Below are 25,098 nucleotides of genomic sequence, written 5' to 3'. Positions count from 1 at the left end.
CGCCGGCCGGATACAAAGCGCCCCCCGCGCATGCCTCCTTCCCCTCGGCGGCGCCATTGCGGCTACTGGTCCCGAGTCCCGCGAGCCCGCCGAGCTTCCGCCCCGGCCGCCATCACCCCGGACCATGGCCACCGACTCCTGGGCTCTGGCGGTGGACGAGCAGGAAGCGGCCGCCGAGTCGGTGAGTCCGGGGGCGGAAACGGGGCCGGGATGAGCGGAGGCAAGGGCTGGGGGGAGGCCGAGGCCCCTCGGGGAGCGGAGCGGAGCGGGGGGGTCTCCGCCGGGGCGGGGGACAGGCCCGGCCCGGCCCGTCGGGAGCCCGGGGCTCGGCTGAACCCGGCGCGGGGAGCCGGCGCCGCCTCGCACCGCGGCGTCGGCCCCAGCCCCCCTCCGCCGAGGCGGGAGAGCGGGGCTCTGGCCTGGCTCTGCCCCCGGCTCAGCGGGGCCGGGGCCCGGGGGAGCGGCCAGACGCTCCAGACCAGCCGCTTTCAGCCTCTGTTCGGTTTGCCGGCCCCTCGAAAAACGTTACCCGGGGGCGCGGCGCCCTTTGGAAGTCGGAGCCGTAGTCGGGGGGCCCCAGGTGGGAGCCGGGCCCTGGCGCCGGGGTTGCCGTGGGCGGCGAAGTGAAAAGGCCTCTGCGCCAGGCTCGGGCTGCGAGACCCGCTGGCAGCCCGGTTCCGCTCTGCGGGCCGCTGGCCGGTGCCCCAGGCTCCGGTCCCGCTAGAGGGTAAAACCCCGCCTCTGCTGCCCGTTCCAGCCGGGCTGCAGCCACGTCCCCGGCCGAGGTGGTTCCTCCAGTTTCGGTAGAGTCCGAACTATGAGCCCCACGAAGGAAAGTGTGGCCTTTTCAGCCTGGGCCGGCAGGCTGGGAAGGGCAGGGGTGCGACTGAATTTATTTCACCCTACTGGAGGCTTGAAGTGGAAGTCTCACGCTGCTCACAAGTGAAAATTAACGTTGGGTCCTGTGAAGACGTAAAGTGATATAGCTATAAAGCGATAATGGCTTCCCAGTTTCAGTCCCCCCACCCCATCCCATCAACAATGAACAAATGGCACCTTCTATTTGAGATGCCTGTGGTTAAATGACAGGTTTCAGAGTATCAGCCGTGTTAGTCTGTATTCACAAAAAGAAGAGGAGTACTTGTGGCACCCTAGTGACTAACCAATTTATTTGAGCATAAGCTTTCGTGAGCTACAGCTCACTTCATCGTGACTAAGGTGCCACAAGTACTCCTTTTCTTTTTGTGGTTAAATGGCCCACCTTGATTATCATACACACTGTAAGGAGAGTGATCACTTTAGATAAGCTATTACCAGCAGGAGAGTGGGGTGGAGGGGGAGAGAACTTTTTGAAGTGATAAACACCCATTTTTTCATGGTGTGTGTGTACAAAACATCCTCACTGCATTTTCTACCTTATGCATCCGATGAAGTGAGCTGTAGCTCACGAAAGCTTATGCTCAAATAAATTGGTTAGTCTCTAAGGTGCCACAAGTAATCCTTTTCTTTTTGCAAATACAGACTAACCGGCTGCTACTCTGAAACCTGTGGTTAGAATGTGCATTGTTCTTGCAGTCCTGTAGGTCCCAGAATATGAGAGACAGGATGAGTGAAGTGATATCTTTCATTGGACAGTCTTCTCTTGGTGGAAGTTAGGATAGCAGTGATTTGGGAGGTCATGATCAAGTTATATTAGCTCACCATTGCAAAGTTCTAACCCACCCTTTATTTTAGGGTGAATACTTACGTTTTTATTATCACCATTAAAGATGGGTAGGCAGGTTTTTATGAGTTTTACAGGAATGCATTAGTAAAACCATGCAGAAGTTTTTCTAGCAGCTGTGTATAAGCGTAGTCCCTTAAGTGCTAAATGAACAGAAATTTAAAATATTTCAGATTGATTTACTTTAGGTGAGGCCCCTTGATCTGTGGGTAAACACTGGCTTTTGTTAGGCTGCTAGGCAGTTGCTAGCTTGGATTAACATGAGCGTGTGCCCTCCATGTGATACTCTCCTCAATTTGCCTCTCCCAAGAGAGGGCAAAAGAGAGATGATTGACACAACTGGAGTTCTCGATGTGACAGTCAAGCCACACGAATATATGCATTTTCCTGTTATATTAGGAGTCAGAAGACAGCACAATGGCTGTTCCTGTTATGTCTACATCCAGGGAGTGTATTTCTTTGGGGTCTGAGGCAGGGTTGAGATAGCAACTCGGATGTATTTAGTGTGCGTAGAAGCATGAGGCACATGCTGATTTTTATAGTTCCGGGATAATGGAGCACCAGTTATTTATTCTTGGGGTTACTTGGTGGTTGAATCCAAACACACCATGAGTGCATACGCTTGCTTGCAGAGGATGCCATTGTTGTGTTTACCTATTATCCACATATGGCAATCAGTAAATCTCCAATGACTCATCAAAATTGCAGGGTTCACCATTTTTTCATTTTTAATATCTGGGTCTCAACCACAATCCTGTTAACTGAGCACAGCTTTGTGGGTGTCATTTAGTTAGCAATTACTACTTAATCTACCAGAGTGCTGAGCACACTGACTCTGCAATACTCAGCCTCTACCAGCCCAAAAACAAGCAAGAGAGACTCAAACCCAGGTTTCCATGTCAGTGCCCAATTCTTTTGCTAGAAATTGCAATTCTGAATTTGACGTGTTCCTTTTGTTGCTCCTGTGATACAATTGGGTCTCTTCAAGGACATACAGCTGGTTAATATGTTACAGAGTATTTAAAGTTTCTTTCGCTCTAGGGAATACAAACTTTTTGATGACAAGACATGAAGATTTGTACTCTTCAGAATTTTACTCTGCTACAAACTTACAAAGTATAATTCTTTGGGAAGGTGGCTGTTCTCCAAACCAGTGGTAGATGATTACAGAACACTCTCCTCAGACTGAAGGGTTGTCTGATCCTGTCCCCACAGTGTTCTCTATTCCTGATGAAATAAACAACCCTTCAGCTACATTAGATGGTGGTCTCTAATTTGTAATACTAAGTTAACCATTTTCTGTCAGTGGTTCTGTGCCTGCTGTCAGCTGAAATTACTATCTTGAAGCCCAAATTTCAGATGGGTGATGCATGAACAGAAAACAGCAACATCTTAGTAAAGGTTCTGGTGACTCTTTTGGCTCTGACTTCTCTGATTGAAAAATAAAGCGTAGCAGCTCTCATATCATTGTCTGTCTGTCCTTGCATTGGATATTCTGTAAGCCTCCCCACTCCTGCAAATTTGAGGGTGGATTGTTTCACTTCCTACTATGTTTAGAGTTTAAAAATTTTACCACAGCCCATGTTACACTTTTACTGACAGCGAGTCTGAAATTGTCAACCTTGAGGAAGGTTCCACTGTGGGCTTTCTTGCCAAATGAAGGCTTCCTGAGCGTAACAACTGAAATTTCCTTGTTTTTCCACACTTACAGTTGAGCAACTTGCACCTGAAGGAGGAGAAAATGAAGCCAGACTCCAATGGTGAGTTTATAGCAACTAATGCTGGGTTAGAAAAGAACATTATTTCATGGGTGTTTGGTCTGGACTTTATGGCTTTTGAAAGGTGGGAAATCCAATTTAGCATTCACCTTCCAAAAGCATAAGGAACTACTAGCCTTAACTAAATGTCTGGCTTGAGTGCTTATTTTTTTATGGTTAGCTTTTTAAACTGTACTTTCACTGTTCAGCGCCTTTTAGTATTAAAGTGGTTCAGGGATTACTATAGTGACCAAAACTGATGGATTCAGGTTGCTATTTAATTCAAATGTTATGGCATGTTTGACCAAGCTGGGAGCAAACTACACTGCCGACATTCTCATGTTATAACCTGGCTTAGTCTTTCCTTTTGTAGCTGGAGCAAAACTGCTCCTATTACTGATTTGGTTTACAGCTTTGTTTTTTACCTAGCTGTAGCAGTAACATTGCCTCTTTAGATGAGCCTGAGATATGTGAGCTTGTTTGGCTCCATTCCATTTGAGATTGCTGCAGTAACCGCGCTGTCTCTCCAAATGTAGGTGCTGTTGTCAAGACGGAGAACAATGCAGAGAAGACGGAAGATGAGGAAAAAGGTAAGCACAGCTGAGAAGCACTCTGACAAGGGACAGTGGGAAAACAGTTCATTCTGAACCTCTTTAAAGCTAGTCTACTTCATTTCAGAGGATGGACAGTCTTGGCATCTGCCCAAAGGAGCTCATTCCGATGAGGGGCCTCTGTGCAAGAGGTGTGAAAATACATTACTCCCTATTGACTCGGGATTGTTATATGGTGATGTCTGTATCTGTCTGCAGTAGTGAGATACAGGAGCAGTTTGTTTGATAACACTATCTGAATTGCCTTCACAACCAGCGCTCCTTAGCCTTTGGGGCTTCTGGAATATATTGCTTTTTTCTTATTAAACAGACTGTTCATAGTCAGTTAGCAAGGGGGTGGGTATTCTGGCTCCTTTGTAGAGACAACTTAACTTGTCCAAAGTAGGTTTATCTTCTATGGGGAAACTCAAGGATGCAATGGCTATGCTCGCTAGAGGCAGAGATACTAGACTGGGCACTCTTAACACTGAGAACGTGCCATTCGTGTTAAAACGCTTAGTAGAGAATCACCTGTCCACGCTTGAGACTCACCAAAGCAATATTGAAGGTGATCAGTACTCCTGTACCACCTGTCAGTTAGAGGTTTCACTATCCAGGTAGAGATATCTTAGAAAAGCAGACTTCTGTATAGTTGCTCAGGTGGTCCTTAGCCTGTGGCACCCCTCCCCATGGGCCTCTGCATTAATCCATCTCTCCCACATGTAAAGACTCCCTCTGCTAGTTTGAGGTATTTCCTGTTTAACTCAGTGACGGTTGGTCATTGAGTAGAATCCCCTCTTTTAATAATGCAGCTTTGGTTTTGGTGGTTTTTTTTTAATTAGTCTTCTTACAATATCTCTTAATTGTGCAACATCATAGTGGGAGTGACAGTTTATACTGTAACTGCCATAGCTCAGCCAAAACTTCTTAGCTGAATGGCTGGTTCCTTGAGCCTCCTGCTCTTCTGTAAATATAAACAACGCTTTGTTTTTTGCTTCCTTCCCCACAGAGGACAGAGCTGCCCAATCCTTGTTAAACAAGCTGATTCGCAGTAATCTGGTGGACACAACAAACCAAGTGGAGGTGCTGCAGAGGGATCCTACATCACCTCTCTACTCTGTGAAGTCTTTTGAGGAGCTGAGACTGTAAGTCCTTGTTCTTCTGCTAATTATAGTCTCTTGCAGTGCCGTGATGCAGAACTCTTCCTGTTGGTGCTGAATATCTTGGATTCACCCAAGTGTGACGCTATGAAAGATTTAGGATATTTACAGGTGTTAGGTACCCAGAGAAGTGTTACAGCAACAAAAGCCATAACTCCAGTCATTCAGCCAAATTCGTCATGCCACATTAAACTTTAAATACATTAAATATAAAAACATTAAATCAAAGATGACTGACTCTTCTGAAAAGTTCTAGTCTTCTGGTGACTAAATTTCTAGGTGTGACCTCTAGGCGCAGCCAGGACATTGTCAGGGAAATGCCAGTTTTCCAGTGCTGAGCATTGCACGTGTTGCAGTGTATTGTGTGGTCACTCTTGTAATCCCTTACAGTGTCTACAGTGGCACCTACAATCCCTTATGGTGTCTACACTTGAGCAGAAATGAGCTCAGGAAAGATTTGTAGCTGTCTCAGGCAACAAAGTAGAAGAAGCCAAACTGAGATCTGCATTCTGTATGGCCATGTTCCTGTGACTTCAGCAAAGTATGTACAGTGGTCTATTCAACACTTTTCTACCAGATTCTAGACTCCTGCTGTTGAAAATAGATTGTTTACAGCATTTCTACTTTGGACAAGAGTTATAGTATTTGAAAACTGACCTATTTTGTACTATTACAAATAAGACTGGATATTGCAAAGGTCTCCCATTATCGGCAAGTCTATGGTGAAATGCAGGCTGTATGACTCCACAGCACCCCATCTGCATTTTGCTAGCACTTTCAACATCAGCGATGTGCCATCCTCCATCACAAGTTGCTTCGGAAGAAGGTTCTGGGAAACCACAGGGGAAAATTCCAGGGCTGAAGAGGGAAGAGAACCTTAAGTGTGCCAAGGAAGTTTCCTTAGAGAACACAAATACAGAAATCCTAGCCTGGGAAAAGAGGGCTGGAGAACAGGGTCAAGACAGTGTTATCCACTGCAGCCGGCCTGACTTTTAGATTGCATATAGAAATGGCTCTCAAACACCTCAGTTAAATAGAGTGGAGGAGGGATGAGTCCATACCTTTGCTAGTATTGAATGGAGACTCTTCATGAAGGGTTTGTGGCAGAAAGACCTCAATTTGTGAAGACTTTGCAGCAGAATGGGCCAGAAACTTAAATTATATTTAAACTTAGATATTGAAGAAATACAGCAAAAATGGCTAAAAGCCTAAAATTAGAAGATCTCTGAAATCTTTCCCTGCCCATAGAATCTTCATGTTGTCAGATAAATCTTGTCTCTATGTAAGTCTTTTTGAAAGCTTATTCTTCTAAACTGATTATTTTTTTCAGAGGAACAGCCGTGTTAGTCTGTATTCGCAAAAAGAAAAGGAGTACTTGTGGCACCTTAGAGACTAACCAATTTATTTGAGCATGAGCTTTCGTGAGTTCTGATGAAGTGAGCTGTAGCTCACGAAAGCTCATGCTCAAATAAATTGGTTAGTCTCTAAGGTGCCACAAGTACTCCTTTTCTTTTTGATTATTTTTTTGTGTTTTAAATAAATATTCTCCTGTAGTATTTACAATCCAAACATTCCTGCATCATGCTAGTGCATGGTAAGATGAAAATGAAACTGACAAGGAACAAAGGTGAAACTCACTAGTTGGAGTTTTGTTGTCTGAGCTGAGAGATGCAAAAAATAAACAGCATATGTAGTAAATTAAGATTTTTTTAAAAATCAGTTACTCTAAGATGTTTTATGAAATCATACAATCAATGTATTTTGTAGATACACATCCCTTTTGATATTAAAACTGCCTTTTAAAATAAGCCACAGTTCACAAATGGACAAGCTTCCTAAGTAAGAATCATTATCCCCTTACCCATGCTTGGGGTGGCTTTCTTTTACTATTTGCCTCTTCAAGGTTCTTGTAAGGGGACTCAAATAAGGTTTTGGAATTCTGCAACCCTGGAATAAAAGGGTAAACATCAAGCAGCTATAGCTGGAAACTCCCCCTCTGACAGACTCCAAAATGGGAGATGTCTCCATTTGGAATCATACATGTGGAATAAAATGGTCCCAACTTTCACTGAGGAAGACCTGTTTCAACTTTACCAAGAATCTGGAACAACCACTTAAATGTCTAGCTTCTGCTCTTAGTCACTATTTCATTAGCACTCCTCCCCACCAGCAGTCTGCTTTACAGCTCTTGATTTGGTAGCTAATTAGAACTTAACAAAAAGAAAAGGAGTACTTGTGGCACCTTAGAGACTAACAAATTTAATTGAGCTTTCGTGAAGTGCCTCTGATGAAGTGAGCTGTAGCTCACGAAAGCTCATGCTCAAATAAATTGGTTAGTCTCTAAGGTGCCACAAGTACTCCTTTTCTTTTTGCGAATACAGACTAACACGGCTGCTACTCTAGAACCTAACAGGTTCCTAATTAAATGTTTAGCTTGGAGATCAATGGAAAAAGCCTTCAGAGGAGAAATGACTTTGGGTTTGTTTTGCAATGTACTATTGGGCCAACATAGTTGTAGCTAGTACAGTTCTGATTCCATTGTGAACAGGACAGATTTACTTGAACAAATAATACCTGATCATTATTGCATTAGCTCCGGGGTGGCCAATCTGGGGCTCCGGAGCCACATGCGGCTCTTCAGAAGTTAATATGCGGCTCCTTGTACAGGCACCGACTCCGGGGCTGGTGCTAGAGACGCCAACTTTCCAGTGTGCCAAGGGGTGCTCGCTGCTCAACCCCTGGCTTTGCCACAGGCTCTGCCCCCACACCACCCATTCCCGCCCCCTCCCCTGAGCCTGGAGTGCCTTTGCTTCTTCCCTCCCCCCCCAGCCTCCTGCACGCCACGAAACAGCTGATTGGGAGGTGTGTGGAGGGATGGGGAGGCGCTGATCGGCTGCCGGTGGGCAGGAGGCGCTGGGAGCTGGGGGGAACTAACGGTGGGCTGCTGACGTATTGGCAAATTCTGGCTCCTTTTCAGGCTCAGGTGGCCACCCCGCTTTAGCGGCGCTTAAGTGGCCGACAACAGGAGGTAATGCATGAGCAGACAGACTTCAAATTCCAGCTGCTGAGGCAAAAGCAGTCTTGCTCTGTTGATGGCCTGTTAGAGGTTTTCATTCTGGGAAGGGGTATCCCTTGTATCTGAGAAGTGCATGGGTTTCCATTTCAGATAACTGCAAATTAGTTTTTAGACAGTTAGTAAATTAGCATATTTATTATGCATTTTCCTTAGTTTAAACACAAGCAACAGGAAGAATTGCTTGTCTTACAGGTCTTTTGTGCCTGAAATTTGGCTTATTTTGAGCAGCTTCTTCATGCTCTGCTTTAGCCTTCATCCCAACTCCTTGCAAGTGTTCTCTGTGCTGACAGTCTAATGGTTTGGAAGATTCCTCCTCCTCCCCCCCCCTTAAATCTTATACAAACTTGTATGAGTTGCAGAATGGCAAGGTTTGTTGTCTTAGATTGCACAGTAGAGCTTGCCTTTAACAGCATGTGCTGAACTGATGGGGGAAGGATGGGAAGGGATATTTAGATGAGCTCCATGACTGATCTGGTCACTAACAGTAAATGAAAAAGCAAAAACATTTTGTATAAAAGTCTCCATTCCTCTCTTCCCCCTCCTCCCCCCACAAGTGCCGAAGATCAGACCGTGTATTCCGTATAATGTCTATATTAAAAAGCAACCAGAACACTTCCTGAAAACTGAAGCAGTTCTGGTTTTGTGTATCAGAAGGAGAGGTAAAGAGCTCAGACTTATTTATTACAATTCACCTTTAAAAGTCCTTGCGAAGATACAAATGCCCATGAAGAGCACAGGAGGAAGCCAACCCATTCTTCCTCTGCCAGTGACATCAGTCCCAAAACAATAGTCTGATATCTTTACTGTTCTTCCTGCCTCCATCTTCCCATTAAATACCTGCCCTAGTTGTTCATGGAGCTCTTTGTGCATCAACTGAAGATATGGTGTATAATGATAAACTTTTAAAACTGGGCTAGGAAGTTCTACTCTTGAGGTTCTATTCTTAATTGCATTGGTGATCTTGTTTTTGTCCTTTTTTTGGAAATGGGTTCCAAAAGGAAACCACCCTGACAGACTTTTCACCTTGAAACATTACAGCTTCGCCTTTCTAAGCTACCGCTTTGTAGCTGAATGACTGCAAACAGGCTCCTTAGATCATATACCTTGCCTGTCTGGCTTTTGAAAGATGAGAATTGATCTAACAATCAAAGAAAGTTAATGATGGGAGCACTCGGACTAATTGAGTCTTGGTTCTGCAACTAGTTGTATCCTTGGCAACTGTTGCAGAGAATTGGGCTTTGTAGATCCTTGCTTTTGAACTAACACAAGGTTGCATATTCAAAGAGCTTTTATTTGAGCCACAGACTGAAAATAATACGTGCTTCTTAAAAAGGATGTTGAATCAAGTAGAGTGGTTTAACAAGCAGGAAAAGTGTGGGCAGGAAAACTGCTATTTACTTTTCGGAAATTGCTGCTAAGCAACAGTAACACCTACAAGAAGCAGTTAAACAGGTCATCGGTTAAGAGTTTACAAATACAAATATCGTAACTTTAATTTTAACTTTAATTTTAGATTGCTCTTGAGTCTCCTTAGATACACAAGTGTCTGCTCTGACTTGAAAGCTTTCTTTAACAATTATAAGTGCCTTGTTAATAGAAGCAGATAGTAACTTTGGCAATTGAACACTGTGGGTGTCACCACTGCACTTAAAATTGAGTGCCATCGTATAGCTGTGTACAAATCAATAGCCTGAATCCTGCTGAGCTAGGCTTGCCATAACTTGCCTCTTTCTCACATCAATCAGTATTTACTCTCATTCTTAGAGGTTGAACATCAAAAATACAAAATCTTTAATGTTAAATGGCCTTTGCAATCATGTCAAACGTCTTCCTGTTCTGGTACCTCCTTTTGGACTAGTGAGTCTGGCAGGGCTGATAACTGTGGTGTTAAGATGCTGCTGATAGGGCTTCACGGCGACAAGGGAATTGCCATATTGGATTGGAACAGTAGTCTGTCTAGTTCAGTATCTGGTAGGTGTGCCTACACAGCCAGCGGTTCTCAACCTATTTACCATTGTGGGCTGCATATGCAACTCTCTGTGTTATGTGGGCTGCATCCACACAATATATATACTATCTGTATGGCCCTGAGAATGTCACATGGGTGATGGGCCACTGCAGTGTTGAGAACCACACTGCTTTAGAGGAAGGTGCTAGGAACCCCATGATGGACAGTTGTGGAATAATCAGTGTGACTGAAGTGGAGTTGCTATGTAATTTATGAACACTGAGAGACCTGGTCAGTGAGGGGAAGTTATTGTATATTGGGTTATAAGACTTCCTGTGTGAATGCACTAGCATAATAGGGGGCTAGGAGAAGAACAAACAGAAAGGCAAAACAGTGCCACCCCAAGTGTTCGGTCAGATGTTGCTTATCTTGGGAGCCAATTACAAGACAATGGCATACTTCCAGGCACCAGTCCAAAGTGACACAGCTGTTTTGCCAGGCTGGGAACTAGAGCTTGTAAAGACAGTAAACAGTTAAACTCCTCTCTGGAGAGGAAGGGGCAGTGGGTCATTTGTCAGGTGCTGTTCCTGATGAGAACAGACTGGTCCTGCAGGAGCGCCTGAAAGCAAATGAGGCCTTCGCTGCTCCCAGGGAATGGGAAGGCAAGTTTAGTCTGGTTTGGTTTTACGATCCGTTTTCCATTAAGTGCTTTTGTTCTAAGTGCTTTGCTGCATGGAAGATGTGTGATCACTGGTTGCCACTGTCATTGCTCCCAGAGCGAACAGAAAACTGCAGATACTGAACATAAGTCAAACTTTGCTGTGGTTATCACAGCTGATACGCAGGAGACGGCAGCCCAGGGCTCGGGCTGAGAGCAGGAGAATGACATGACTCCATCTCAGGGAAGGTAACTGCTGACGTCCTGAAACTGCGAGGGGTGCACTCGAGGAGACCAGGAGGGGCCAGGGGTGCAATTAGCCCACAAACGGACACAGCCTGCTCATAGGGGAAGTTCCTTCCCAACTCCATTAGTTCGGGTATGTCTACACTGCAAAAAAAAAGATCTGTGGCAGCGAGTGTCTGAGCCCAGGTCAACCGACTTGGGCTTGTGGGGTTTACACTATGGAGCTAAAAATAGCAATGGTAGGCCCTTGGGCTGGGGCTCTGAGACACCCACCTCCCTGGCTGGGTTTCACTACTATTTTTAGCCCTGTAGTGCAAGTCCTGTCAGATGAGTCAGTTGACCCAAGCTCTGAGACTTGCTGCCATGGTCATCTTTTGCAGGGTAGACGTACCCTTAGCAGCTGGCTTAAGTCCCAAATCATGAAGGTTTATATCCTTTATAAAATTGTTTTCATGCTATATAATGAATACAATGTTCTGATTTATATACATGTTGAATTCATTAAGGTCTTAGTCTCAATGATACCTTGTGACAGAGTTCCACATGTTAACTGTGTTGTAAAAAATGTTGTCTTTTATCAGTGGGTTAAATTTCTTGTCTTTTTATTGACTGTGTTTCCTTGCTCTTGTATTGAGAGGGTCAATAAAAGCACCAGACTTACCTTCTCTAGCCCTTTCATTCACTGTGCCCAGGCCCTCAGGTCTCCTCTAATCTTAATGTCCCCGTCTATTTAATCTCTCCTCATAAAGAAATTTCTTCAGTCCTCTAATCCTTTTTGTGTATGTCTCCGAACACTCCCTATTTTGGCTATCTTAGACACCAGGTGACCAGGCCTGCACAGTGTTCCAGATGTGGGTGCACTGCCGTTTTATAGCCAGACACGATCACACTTCTAGTATTATTTTCTGTTCTATTCTTTGTACATCCTGACACGTTTGCCTTTCTTGATCACTGCTACATACTGAGCAAAGATTTTAATTGAGCTGTCTGCATTGATGCTTAGAGCTCTTTCTTGAGTGGTCGTTAATTTAGAACCCAGGAGTGCATATTGTAGCCAAATGACTCCTTCCAGTGTTTAATGTTCCTTAAGGTAAAAAATAGGGTCTTATTGTATCTTCTTGGTTCAAATAAATATTGGGTTCACAGATGTTAATCACAATATCTAAATGATCCTTTGATAAGCTACTAAGTACTGTATTTTGCTCTTAAAAGTAACTAGCTTATTCATTGATAAAACAAGGAGGCACATAGTCTTGAAATATTTCAGAGTAGCAGCCGTGTTAGTCTGTATTCGCAAAAAGAAAAGGAGTACTTGTGGCACCTTAGAGACTAACCAATTTATTTGAGCATCCGATGAAGTGAGCTTATGAAAGCTTATGCTCAAATAAATTGGTTAGTCTCTAAGGTGCCACAAGTACTCCTTTTCTTTAGTCTTGAAATAGTGTCTCTTCGCTTCCCAATCTGTTTAGATGCTAACATTTGATCTAGTGCTTCTGTTCCTCTCAGAGGATTGCTGTCCAGAGTTTCATGTGTACAAAGCTGTGCTGTGGATGGGGAACCCTGTTTATCTGACCCTCCCTTCAGTGGCTCTCTGCAGTTACCAAACAACCAGGACTCCAAGTGGGCCAGAAGCAGGCGATCTCTCCTGTGGCTGCTAGATGGTGCTGCAGCATCACCTTTTCCCATTCTCTGATTTATCCAGAGTTTTGATTATCTGAACTGGCCCTCGTCCCAATTAGACCAGATAAATGGGGTTCTACAGTATTTCTCTCTTTTTTAGGGTGTGCACAAGCTAATAGTGATTGGGTCACAGAGGAACCACTTTGTTAGCAATGTGGAGAAGAAATGGCTTGCCACAGTAGTTTACTATTGGTAAATGTAGTAATAGAGGCATTGCCCCAGGCCTACTGGCTGTTAGGGTTTGCTTTTCAGGCTCCTGCATTTCACTTGCAATCAAAAAATCCCCCATTGACTATAGTTCCTGCTTCTAATGCTGTTTTTTACTAGTTTAGAAACATTTTACTCTTTCTCTTTCCAGGAAACCCCAGCTCCTGCAGGGTGTCTATGCCATGGGCTTCAACCGACCGTCGAAAATACAGGAGAATGCTCTGCCCATGATGCTTGCTGAACCGTACGTATCCTTGCTTTCCACTTCCACTGGGAAGTGGGGAGGGTGGGAGAGCCCTGTGTACCATTACTGTTAAACTGTAAACACCTCTGGCTAGGGGACGGCCTACTTGAAGTGGCGTTCAGCACAGCGCATACGACCACTGGTGTGTCTCAAGGGGCTCCCTTTCCATGGGACTGTACTGCTGAAATTCTTTAGAATGCTGCCTGGCTACCCAGCAAACTTCCATAGGTCCCCATAAGCACCCTTTTCCTAGGGCTTGCACTGCATACTCGGCCACACTGAAGACAATGCTGTTCTTCCTGGCAGCAGTACAGCTGATCCTCTTGTCCATATAGGGGAGATAAGGCTGTTCTGCAACAGCCCTGCATAACTCCTGGACAGGTCAGAGCAGTCAAAATGCCATGGATGGGGTCTCAGTGCCCTTTTGGTGAAGAGCATGGAGTAGTGCAACTAACACTAGGGGGAGATGAGCAATATGGAAAACATCACAGCACCTTTCCCTTCAAATCTCCATAGCCCATAGAAGCTGCTTGTGCCAAGCTGAAAGCGCCCTGCAGAAAATTCACTCGTGTCTTCCTCCTTGTGTAATCCTGCCCTTATGAAACTAGATGGTGACTTCAGTTTGGATGTGGCCAAGATGCAGGGCCAAATTAATCCAGAACGTATTAAAATCCCTTATCTGTGGCTGCCATTCAGTTAATGTAAGCCATGTTGCCAAATCTCTCAACTGCGTATCTCGTATTAGCTGGTCATATAAATAATGGATTATATTTAAACTTGTGCCAAAGTGTTTAAAATGTCCCCTTATGTGTTGCTCCAGCCCACAGAACCTGATTGCACAGTCCCAGTCTGGTACTGGTAAGACAGCTGCCTTCGTCTTGGCCATGCTCAGTCGAGTTGAACCCGGGAACAAGTATCCACAGGTAGTGGCTTCTGGAATCTAATGGTTGTGCTGGTTTTTAGTTGTACTACAGTGCCATCTAGTGGAGAGAAGCTATATTCCTTTGATATGACACTGGTGGCAGCTACACAGCTTCAACTTCCAAGTGTGCTGTGGAGTCTGAGCACTGGGGAGCAGAGGCAGCAGAGTTGAAAATGCTGATTCTTTTGTGCAGAGGTACTGGGTTCTCCCAGCTCCCCTGACCAGCCCAGTTCCTGTCCTCCCTGCTTCTCTGCCTCCTCTTTCTGTATCTGTAACAGCCAAACTGGAGTTACAGTGAGCAGCTGTGTTGGGATGGGGAACATGGTGGGATGTGGGGGCGGGAGCAGGGTCTGGACTGGAAGGGAGAGGCTCTGTACTGACGAACCACCTGTGGTTGAGAAGCCCTGAGAAGTGGAGAGTAGATGGGGTGTTGAATGGTTTGTTTCTTGCCTTGTCCAGTTTACATTGATACCCAGTCCAGCACCTTAACACAAAGGTAACGGGGCTTTTTGCACAGGAGTTGAGAAAATTCAGTTTAGGAAGCTAGATGATGTTTCTAACCACAGCTCCGAAGCCATGCAGAGTAGAGTTCCCACTTTCAGGGAGTAGGCAGCAGCCTAGGATTTATGTCGGTTAGCTGTTCTGCAGAAATGGACTCAGCAGTTTTACCAAGGCAAGAGCTTCCTTGCTAAGGATGCTGTGTTATGTTCACTTCGAGCTATATTCATCAGAAATGTCCCTTATAAAAACATATCTGTCTTTGATAATATGGCACTTTGTTTGGCCATAGTACTGAGCACCAACGTTCTTAGCAGGGTGTTCTGTTTACATGCTTATGTGGGCAATACAAAGCCGTACAAAACTAACTGGTACATGACGCTACACATCCAAACTAACTTCCTTTAATTGGGAGAATTACTAAAAACCACTGTTCAACTGATGAGTGTTAATGAAATTTACCTAAAACAGTAAATGTTTTATCCTAAAATATTGGTCATCTATTTGCACAGAAGTGAAGTTTCATAACTAAATGTATTTCACAGTGACAATCTACTATGTGGCAATCTAATATACTCTTATCTGCTTTCCTTCCAGTGTTTGTGCCTTTCCCCAACATATGAGCTGGCACTTCAAACAGGAAAAGTAATTGAACAGATGGGAAAGTTTCATCCGGAGCTAAGACTTGCATATGCTGTCCGAGGCAATAAATGTGAGTGTGAGGGGAAATACACCCCCTTTTTTCTAGATCTAACCAGGGAGACTTACCCCTTTTTCTAGTGAGGTGTGGTTATGGGAATTTAATGCATTACTTTCTCTTAACATTTGCAAATGATTACACTGGGTTTGACATCAGATACTCTTAGCACAGTTGGCCTGTCAGGTCTGAGTGCTGTATAGAACATGAGCTGGTGTAATGGGACTTCGCTCTTGGAAGCCGTAAACTGGGCATGGAGTGGGAGTTGGACAGTTCATGCTCTGGGTTTTTTACTTGAGTTTCTTCCTCCATCTGCTCAGAAAATAACTGAACTGTGTAACTATGTGTGAAGTGGTAATGGCTGTTGAGCTTTATTGGTGGCTGATCTGTTTTGTCAAAGTGGATCTTTCATATTGTGGGTTGCTGGTGCAGTCTGCATAGCAGATAATTATAGATGCTGCTTGTTTGAGATGTAGGCACTCTATAAACTGCTAAATTCATGAAGTTGGGGAGAAGTTGTGGATCTTGTGCACTTCAGAAGGGTTAGTGTCCTGACAGATTACCTCCCTTACTAAGAGGAGGGTAAGACTGGGAAAGCAAGGTTGGATGCTGCAAAACTGCCCTAAAGAGGATGTATTGACATCTGTTGCTCTGGCACTAATGGGACTGTATATATATATATTTTTTTTTAATAGCAGTCTCCAGAGTAGGAGAAGAACACTGAGCAAGAGAGTAGGGTGTGGAGTAACATACACAATGATACAGCTTTCACCTTCTCATGGAAGCATTGTGCACACAAGTTTCATGAAAGCCTTTCTTTTTGTCTACTAACAGTGGAGAGAGGTCAGAAGATCTCTGAGCAGATTGTAATTGGCACTCCTGGTACTGTCCTGGACTGGTGCTCCAAACTGAAATTCATAGACCCCAAGAAGATTAAAGTGTTTGTCCTGGATGAGGCTGACGTGATGATAGCAACTCAGGGCCATCAAGATCAGAGCATCCGCATTCAGAGGTAAGGACCATCCCTATGTTGTCATCTGGGCAGTCTGAGGAAAGGGAAAGATTCTAGTCCACCTCCACCACAGCCAGTTGGTTTCTCTCATTGGCCTATTTAATGTCCCATTTCCTCTTCATGGTTGCAGGAAGGGCTCTCTTCCAAATGGCAGGACGTGATTATTTGCTGGTGATTTAACCACTAAGGCCACAGGCTACAATAGAAAAACACTTAACTCTAATCCAGGCAGTTCATAAAGCTAGAATTTAATTGAAGACAGACATTTAATTATTTCAAGGAACGAGAACTGCCCTCCTTATCCCCTGAGGAGGATTCATTGCTTAAAATGTCCAAATTTACCTAGATGCCACTGGCAAATTGAGTTGGGATGTGATTAGATATACATAGGCTAATGTTCAGAAAGCCTAACAGACTTAAAAGGCTGATTCCAAAGGCTTGTAAGTGACTGTGAGCCATGCTTTGTTGCTGGGCTACCATAGGTTCCAGTTGGCTGATGGTTTCTAATAGGGAAGCCCTAACTTGTTTTGCCTTGCCTTGCCTTGCAGAATGCTCCCCAGAGATTGTCAGATGCTCCTATTTTCTGCCACCTTTGAAGATTCTGTATGGAAATTTGCCCAAAAAGTTGTTCCCGACCCCAACATCATCAAACTGAAGCGAGAGGAGGAGACACTGGACACCATTAAGCAATACTATGTTCTATGTAATAATCGAGATGAGAAGTTCCATGCTCTCTGTAATATATATGGAGCCATCACCATCGCCCAGGCCATGATCTTCTGTCATGTGAGTAGTTCTGGAGAATGGAGTGACCTTTGCCACGCCCTAAACAGAAGGGAGCTCTCGTTAAAAACAGCCCCATTCTGAAATAGTGTCTGCAAATGCCAAGAATCCTAGTGACACAGACTCCTTGCAAGATGATTGAGGGCATGATCATTCTAGGAGCACAAATGAGGAACAAGCCATTCCTCATCTTGTCTTGGAAATGGAAAAATGCAGGAGGGTGGCTGGAAGAATAGGCCTTCTCAGGTTCTCTCTAATACTAATTGCCTGTTGGTCCTATGTCTGCTGAGGCTGGAACCCTATTAACAACAGTTATTAAAAACAATGTTCCTAGTGTAGTTTCGCTTACTCCTGTGGACAGGGAGTTTCTTAAAATTGTGATAGCCAAACTCTGCCCCATGAGTGTCATGGCAACCATGCTGGAGCCATCTAGCCCCAGCTGGTCTTAAACATGTTTGTTGCTTGCATGGTTCTAGCCATTGTGTGGCTATGTGGCTCACTTTTATTTTTCGAGCGGTCTTCCAAAATCAAAGCATTTGGGGTTCTGTAAACCAGTAAAATATGTCTCAAAACAAAGTGTACAACAAAACGATAAAAATAAAAGCAAAAAGGCTTCGATGGGGTGGAAAAATAAGTCTTATAGGTAAAAGGTCTGCCCCTGGCTTGTGACCCTGCTGGACCTCAGCTTCCCTCTCTGTAAAATGGTGATGATACATCACAGGTGTGTTGTGGCACTCTGAGATTTTTGTATGGAAGCTGCTGTAATTGCAAATTTTAATTGAGGCCAGTGGTGATCAAGTAGCAAAGCTTAGCCCTAGATAGGAAGAAGACTGGTTTGTTAAGGCACGTGTTCTGTACCCAAGTGTCCACTAGAGTGAAGAGCCATTTCCTGCAGTTTTGAAATGCAGTGTTTGACATAGGACTTTAAAATTCAAGATGCCAGTTAATTTTTATAGCTGCTTGACTCAACCCTTCTGCAGAGATTCTCACTGGATGGTCTTGAAGGGATGTTTTCAACCTGAAATCTAGCCAATTTCCAAAATGAATAGTTCATGGTACCACATACTACACTTGTCCCAGTCTTCTTGGTGCAAGGCATGTGGTCTTACACTAAGTTTCCTATTAAGTCTTTTCCTTGTTGCTGAGAGACCCAGACAAGCAGTGGAGCCTTCTGACTACACACAAAGAGCTGTCCTATATAAAAGGAAATAGAAAACATGTCTCTAAGCTTTATTGTAATGTTAGGCTTTCAAACAGAAATTGGAATGTTTTTTGTTCTTTGTTCCTGGAACAAGCAGAGTTAGAGCCCTGAGCGTTCCCTTCTGTTAAGAGAGGCCTGTTCCTGTTTGAAGTTCAAAAATTGTCTTCCCAGAAAGATCTTAATTGCTCTTGCTTTACATTTCAGACTCGTAAAACAGCGGGCTGGCTGGCAGGAGAGCTGTCAAAAGAAGGTCACCAGGTGGCACTGCTAAGTGGAGAGATGATGGTGGAACAAAGAGCTGCAGTGATCGAGCGTTTCAGAGAGGGCAAAGAGAAAGTGCTGGTGACCACAAATGTCTGTGCCAGAGGTAGAATACATTGTCACCGCATCTCGGGGAAGCAAAGCGGGTACTTGTACTTGAGACGGAACTATGCAGTCTGGTGACAGAATACAAAATATTGCTGTACCTCCTAGAGAAGAATTTGTAATCTGTGTGCTAGATTTGTACAAAAGAGTCCCTCACAAAGCCATTTCAGGAGAGACTGACAGATGAGCTGTCCCCCAAAAACTTCTGGATGGTCCTTGACGTGTGTGAGTTGGGTTAGGTCAGTCTCTCCTGGAATGGCTTAACGCAGGATTTCCTTAAAGGTGACCTGAAGTAGGGTGAAGAATCTTCCTTTCCACCAGAGTCTCATTTCTTTCTGTCCTTTGGGCTCACTGAGGCATCCTATGGCTCTACCCTGCCCTGCCTTGGCTTGTGGGCAAACAAATGTGTGCCCTGAATTTTCTCAACAACTTCATTTTCACTAGAGGTCAGGCAAAGGAATAAACTCCAGTAACAGTCTGTGCTGCAAGTTACAGCTACAAGGGGCATTCTGGACACTGCTGAACATTTAAACGAAATAAGTTGAATGGCTCTCCTAGCCTGGCTGTTGAGAAATAGGAGGGGCAATTGACTATATTTTAGAAGTTACTGCAATTTTATTAGCCTCTCTAGGCACCCATAAACCTCAAGGTGTAGTTCTGGTATGAAACCATTAGGTAATGCAAAGGTGTTCAGTTTAAGTGTATTATTCATCCTCCATTTGATAGCATCCTCTCACTGTGATATCTTAAAAGTTCCTCTATACGTTTCCAGTTACCCCTATAATTTTTGCTGAGTGCTCGCTCTTGACATCGCTGCAGGCTTCATCATGGCAGGTAGCTTAACTTTCCACGAAGCTTGGCGGCGTAATAGTACATTTCTGTGAAAGGTGTTGAAACTAATGGCTCTAGGTAAGCCCTAGATTCTGGGATCAAAACACTGAAACAATCCTGGACGAAAGGTGCTCTGGCTTAAAATGGGCAAAAGGGAGAGTTGTGATATCTCTAATGCTTTCCTCCTCAGGGATTGATGTAGAGCAGGTCTCTGTTGTTATCAACTTTGACCTTCCTGTGGATAAAGATGGCAACCCAGATAATGAGACTTATCTACATCGGATTGGGCGTACAGGTCGTTTTGGCAAGCGGGGACTGGCTGTTAACATGGTAGACAGCAAGCACAGCATGAATATTCTGAACAGAATTCAGGAACATTTCAGTAAGTCCCCTTAAGCTTCCTTTCTTTTGCGTAGGTATAGCATTATTTCTATAGAATTTTGAGCGTCTGTGTTTGACAACCCTGACTCTGATTCAGATTTCCCAGGCGCCTGTGGTCTTGGTTTTTGATTAGGCTTAACAGAGTTTTGCTTTGCTTCATACAGTCTGTCAAGGGTACCACTGCCCTTCATGTAGCACCTTGTTTCAAAAATAACATTGAGAAAACTAGGGGAATAGCCAGTTGTTTGTATACATTTGAATGGGCAGAACTTCTGATGTAATTGTCTTTATTTTAGAGTAGAACAGTGAGTACTGTTTAAAGGGCAGGTCTGATAGCCCATTTTGGTACATATGAATAACTTCTACATCTGTCATAAGACAGTAAACTTCCAAAGTGATGCATGACAGACGTGCCTGGGAGATCTTGCTTGTGTTCTGCCATGTCAATCCAGTTCTCATTGGCTAGTTGGCATCATTACTAAAAATGATATTCCACAAACCATAATGTTGTTTGAATGCCCCTCTGCTTACGATAGACATTCCTCCTCCTCTTCCACCCCCACCCCCCCAAGAAATTGCTTCCAGTCTGAAATTTGAGTGACCCAGTGATCTAGTTTCAGAGTAACAGCCGTGTTAGTCTGTATTCGCAAAAAGAAAAGGAGTACTTGTGGCACCTTAGAGACTAACCAATTTATTAGAGCATAAGCTTTCGTGAGCTACAGCTCACTTCATCAGATGCATATCGTGGAAACTGCAGCAGACTTTATATATACAGAGAGAATATGAACCAATACCTCCTCCCACCCCACTGTCCTGCTGGTAATAGCTTATCTAAAGTGATCATCAGGTGGGCCATTTCCAGCACAAATCCAGGTTTTCTCACCCTCCACCCCCCCACACAAATTCACTCTCCTGCTGGTGATAGCCCATCCACACTATCAGAGGCTCGTTCACCTGCACATCCACCAATGTGATATATGCCATCATGTGCCAGCAATGCCCCTCTGCCATGTACATTGGTCAAACTGGACAGTCTCTACGTAAAAGAATAAATGGACACAAATCAGATGTCAAGAATTATAACATTCATAAACCAGTCGGAGAACACTTCAATCTCTCTGGTCACGCAATCACAGACATGAAGGTCGCTATCTTAAAACAAATAAACTTCAAATCCAGACTCCAGCGAGAAACTGCTGAATTGGAATTCATTTGCAAATTGGATACTATTAATTTAGGCTTAAATAGAGCCTGGGAGTGGCTAAGTCATTATGCAAGGTAGCCTGTTTCCTCTTGTTTTTCCCTACCCCCCCCCCCCCAGATGTTCTGGTTTAACTTGGATTTAAACTTGGAGAGTGGTCAGTTTTGAAGGGGTTTTACCAGCAGGAGAGTGAATTTATGGGGGTGGGGGGGATGTAAGAAAACCTGGATTTGTGCAGGAAATAGCCCAACTTGATTGTCATGCAAATTGTGTAAAGAGTTGTCACTTTGGATGGGCTATCACCAGCAGGAGAGTGAATTTGTGTGTGGGGGTGGAGGGTGAGAGAACCTGGATTTGTGCTGGAAATGGCCCACCTGATGATCACTTTAGATAAGCTATTACCAGCAGGACAGTGGGGTGGGAGGAGGTATTGTTTCATATTCTCTGTGTATATATAAAGCCTGCTGCAGTTTCCACGATATGCATCTGAGGAAGTGAGCTGTAGCTCACGAAAGCTTATGCTCTAATAAATTGGTTAGTCTCTAAGGTGCCACAAGTACTCCTTTTCTTCCAGTGATCTAGAAGTTCCAGATCCAGAGGTGTGGTGTGGTGTGTGCCTCAGCCTGTAGCCAGTCCCTTGGAAGTGACTGCTTTAGTGGACCAAGCCCTAGGTACCCACACGGTTCCACTGGGGGAGGCCAGTGGCCTCTAAGGGCTTGTCTACACTTACCGGTAGATTGGTGCTGCTGCAATCAGTGCAGCGGGTGTCAGTTTAGCAGGTCTAGTGAAGATCTGCTAAATTGATGGAAGAGCGCTCTCCGGTCGACTCCGGTAATCCACCACTCCGAGAAGAGTAAGAGAAGTCGATAGGAGAGCGTGGTGTAGACATCGTGGTAAGACAGCCTAAGCCCCGTTGACTCCAGTTACGTTATTCATGTAACTGAAGTAGCGTAACTTAAGTCAACTTACCGTGGTAGTATAGACAAGGCCTAACACTTCGACACTGGGCCTTTGGGCACTAGCAAACCCTCTCTAGCTCCCTGCAGTGAATCCAGCCAAGCCAGACTTCTGCAGGAGGTTTGTACCGTATTCCTTCAGGGCGTAATGCTCTGTATTTGCCTTAAGCCCAGACAGTTTTTCCAAAACAAGGTAACAACTCCTGGTGTACAGATTCTGGAAGTCCTTGGGTCAGAATAGAGAGGCAAAGATTTAGAAAAAGTTCAGAATGGCCAGTGTAGGGTAAGGGCTCCCTTGAGCCATGCTGCTGAGGAGCTATCTTGGCGTGCTCTCCCCATCTTTGTCCCTCCTGTCCTTAGTTCCAGGTGTGTGTGTCTCTCCAAAGGCCAGCTCTTAACGCTGCTACCTGATGCCTTTATTCTCCAGCTGGGGCTTTTGCTCAGGTTCCCTGCTGAGAGGTGGTTGAAAATCTCCTTCCTCTGTTGGTTCCTGGGTGTGAACCTCTTGGCTGTTGGGTTTCCCATTGCCTTTCTGGATCCTCCACTGATTTGGATCCATTTCAGCCCATTCTTTAGACGACCGAGTCTTCATACCACTCCAGATAGTTATGTGACACGACACCTCATGTCCCTCGCTCTGTCCCAAGAGCAGCTTTTTAACCCTTTACATTCTACGCATAGCAATGCGAAGCACAGAGGGGAAACTGAGGCATGCATAAGAATCATGTTTCCAAAATTCCCACTTCGTCACACTATATTGTTGAGACTTGATTTATAAAACTTAATTCTATTGTGTCTGTCATGGATTCATCTTGTGACAAGAACAGAAGTGCGATTTAACGCAGTAAAGTGGGACCTTGTCTCATCTTCTGTTCTCGCATTGTATAGAGTGCATGCATTCCAATTCCCTTCTAATCTTCTCTTGCAGACAAAAAGATAGAAAAACTGGATACTGACGACTTGGATGAAATTGAGAAAATAGCCAACTGAAACGCAGCTGCTGGAACTGATGTAGGCCCTCCTGTGGTAGCTCTCCCACTACAATTGGCTCAGCGTTCAGATTGGCACACCTTTTGGCCAGTCATGAAAAGGACTCTTAAGATATAAATACACAGAAATTACCTCACTTTAAAAATTGCAGTTGGACTTAAAATTGTCGCTCTGCGGAAGAAGAGGAAATGTTTACAGAAGCTTTTAACATTTCTTAGTTTAGCCTTAAAATGGAAATGTTTTAAATTCTAAGAAATAGATTTGCCAAAAAGTGGCCAATACGTAAATATCGAAAAGGAAGAAAACAAATGCTTTATTTGGTTAATTGGGATGTTATTTTTTAACATATGTGATCAGTAAAACAAAACTCAACAGCCAAGTATATGGACATTGACTTAAAAACCAAGGCAGATGGTTTTGGCTAAAAACTAAACTTACATGAAATAGAACTTCTTTTTCTGGTGCTGCCTTGTGCTCTAAAGGTTCATTTCTAGCTTCCTGATGGATTTGCCTTGCTTTTCCTTAAGTAGATTGTCCAGAAGATCTCTCCACTAGCTCATATTCTCAGACAGTGGTGCAGTGTTGCTTTTGCTGGGCAGTATTTTGGTTTTAGTTTGTTTTTAGAATGGCCACTATTCATAAAGCAGTGCAGTGGTTGAAAGTGTTAATTAACTACTGTAGAAGTCATATGATGCATTTAACCTTGCCAAACCAAATCGTGGTTCATGTGGGTGGGAGGGATCAGCAGTATAAAGAGGACTGTACTAATCAATATCCCAAATAAATTCACTCCGACAAATGGTAGTGTCTCTTGATAGGGGAGTCGGGGTTATAGTTACCTTTACGCAGGTGGTGCCAGTTTTAAAATGCTGCTGTTGTCGGGGCAGTTCCACATGAAGTCTCATACGGAGCTGTCGGACTCTACCAATCAATAATGGAAACAAGAATATTTATCTGGTAAAAAAAATTCTAATAGCTTGTATTGACCAAAAATACCCTTAAATAGAACACCAAATTTGCCTGTTACAGCATGTTTCAGTACCACAATCTTGAGTTAAATTGCTCAGCCAAAATACTGATGGGAAGCACTCCACTTTCATTGTGCTTGTATCATAAAGCAGACAGGTCATCAGTCCCTACACACCTTGCCCCAAAGGTGACCCTTGCCAGTGAAGGTTTTATTTAGAACTTCTAAGTTTGGGCTTTTAGTTGAGTTGGGACCACTTACCATGCACAAATGGAAGTTTGTGGGTTTTTGTTTCCCCCCGATTCCAGGAGAAGTAGGCTCCTAAATGTTAACTTTGTGGTGCACCGTTCTTTTGGGAAAAGTGGACGTGTGTGAGCAGCCATCGGACTGCTACTCAGTGCAGGAATCACTTCAAAACAAATGTATAAATTGTAAATTGAACTATAAATTTTCTTTGCAATTTTGGCCATCATATTCTGTTCAAAGACAGGAATGTTGATCCTTTTACCAAGTAAAAAAAAGGCTCATTTAAAATGTACCTAAAATTTTAGGAAATTGTGCACCCTTTTATCAATTTGTATAGTCTTTAGTGAAAAACCTGTTAAAATTAAACTTTTTGTATTCTGGGGTGTATCTATTTTTATTCTGTTGAAAACCTATTTAAAGTGGCAGGTGAGTGAGTGCTTGTGTGTAGAGTGGAAGACTTGTTTCAATCACCTACTTTAATAGTACAGCTGAATGACCTTGTGACAGCAGTGCATTGGGTTGAACTGTCATGAACGCTGCTGCTGGTCCTGTGTGCTGTTTGTAATGTACTTTTAATTGGAATAAAGAACACGTACTGAACTGTGCCTCGGTTAGTCTTTGACTCTGGCATCCCTGTTTGCTCTCTAATGTCTTGTGTAGAGGACTTAATGGAGATGGAGTTCTGGCAGTGCTTCCTATTGGAATACTCCCAGGTGAATTCCACTGTGAAATATGAGATTAGTGTAACTGAGCTGCTG

General features: G+C 44.1%; 1 protein-coding gene across 2 annotated transcripts; it reads left to right on the top strand.

Annotated features, from left to right (window-relative positions):
* The first annotated feature begins 4 nt into the window (after positions 1-4).
* LOC140899930 (ATP-dependent RNA helicase DDX19B) lies at positions 5-24,940 on the top strand. 2 transcript variants are annotated; one of them, XM_073316210.2, is made up of 12 exons: positions 5-181; positions 3,435-3,483; positions 4,017-4,070; positions 5,080-5,215; positions 13,197-13,289; positions 14,110-14,212; positions 15,307-15,421; positions 16,241-16,418; positions 16,967-17,204; positions 18,607-18,769; positions 19,790-19,981; positions 23,066-24,940. In XM_073316210.2, exons 1-12 carry the CDS (start codon positions 125-127, stop codon positions 23,125-23,127), a joined length of 1,440 nt encoding a protein of 479 aa, XP_073172311.1. In that variant the 5' UTR covers positions 5-124; the 3' UTR covers positions 23,128-24,940. The 2 variants fall into 2 exon arrangements, with proteins under 2 accessions (XP_073172311.1, XP_073172312.1); XM_073316211.2 differs by lacking the exons at positions 5-181; positions 3,435-3,483; positions 4,017-4,070 and adding an exon at positions 4,204-4,222.
* The last annotated feature ends 158 nt before the right edge of the window (positions 24,941-25,098 follow it).

Source organism: Lepidochelys kempii, chromosome 18, assembly GCF_965140285.1.
Source record: "Lepidochelys kempii isolate rLepKem1 chromosome 18, rLepKem1.hap1, whole genome shotgun sequence".
NCBI lineage: Eukaryota > Metazoa > Chordata > Testudines > Cheloniidae > Lepidochelys > Lepidochelys kempii.
Note: the sequence above shows the minus strand (reverse complement) of the source record. Positions and strands in the feature narration are given on the sequence as shown.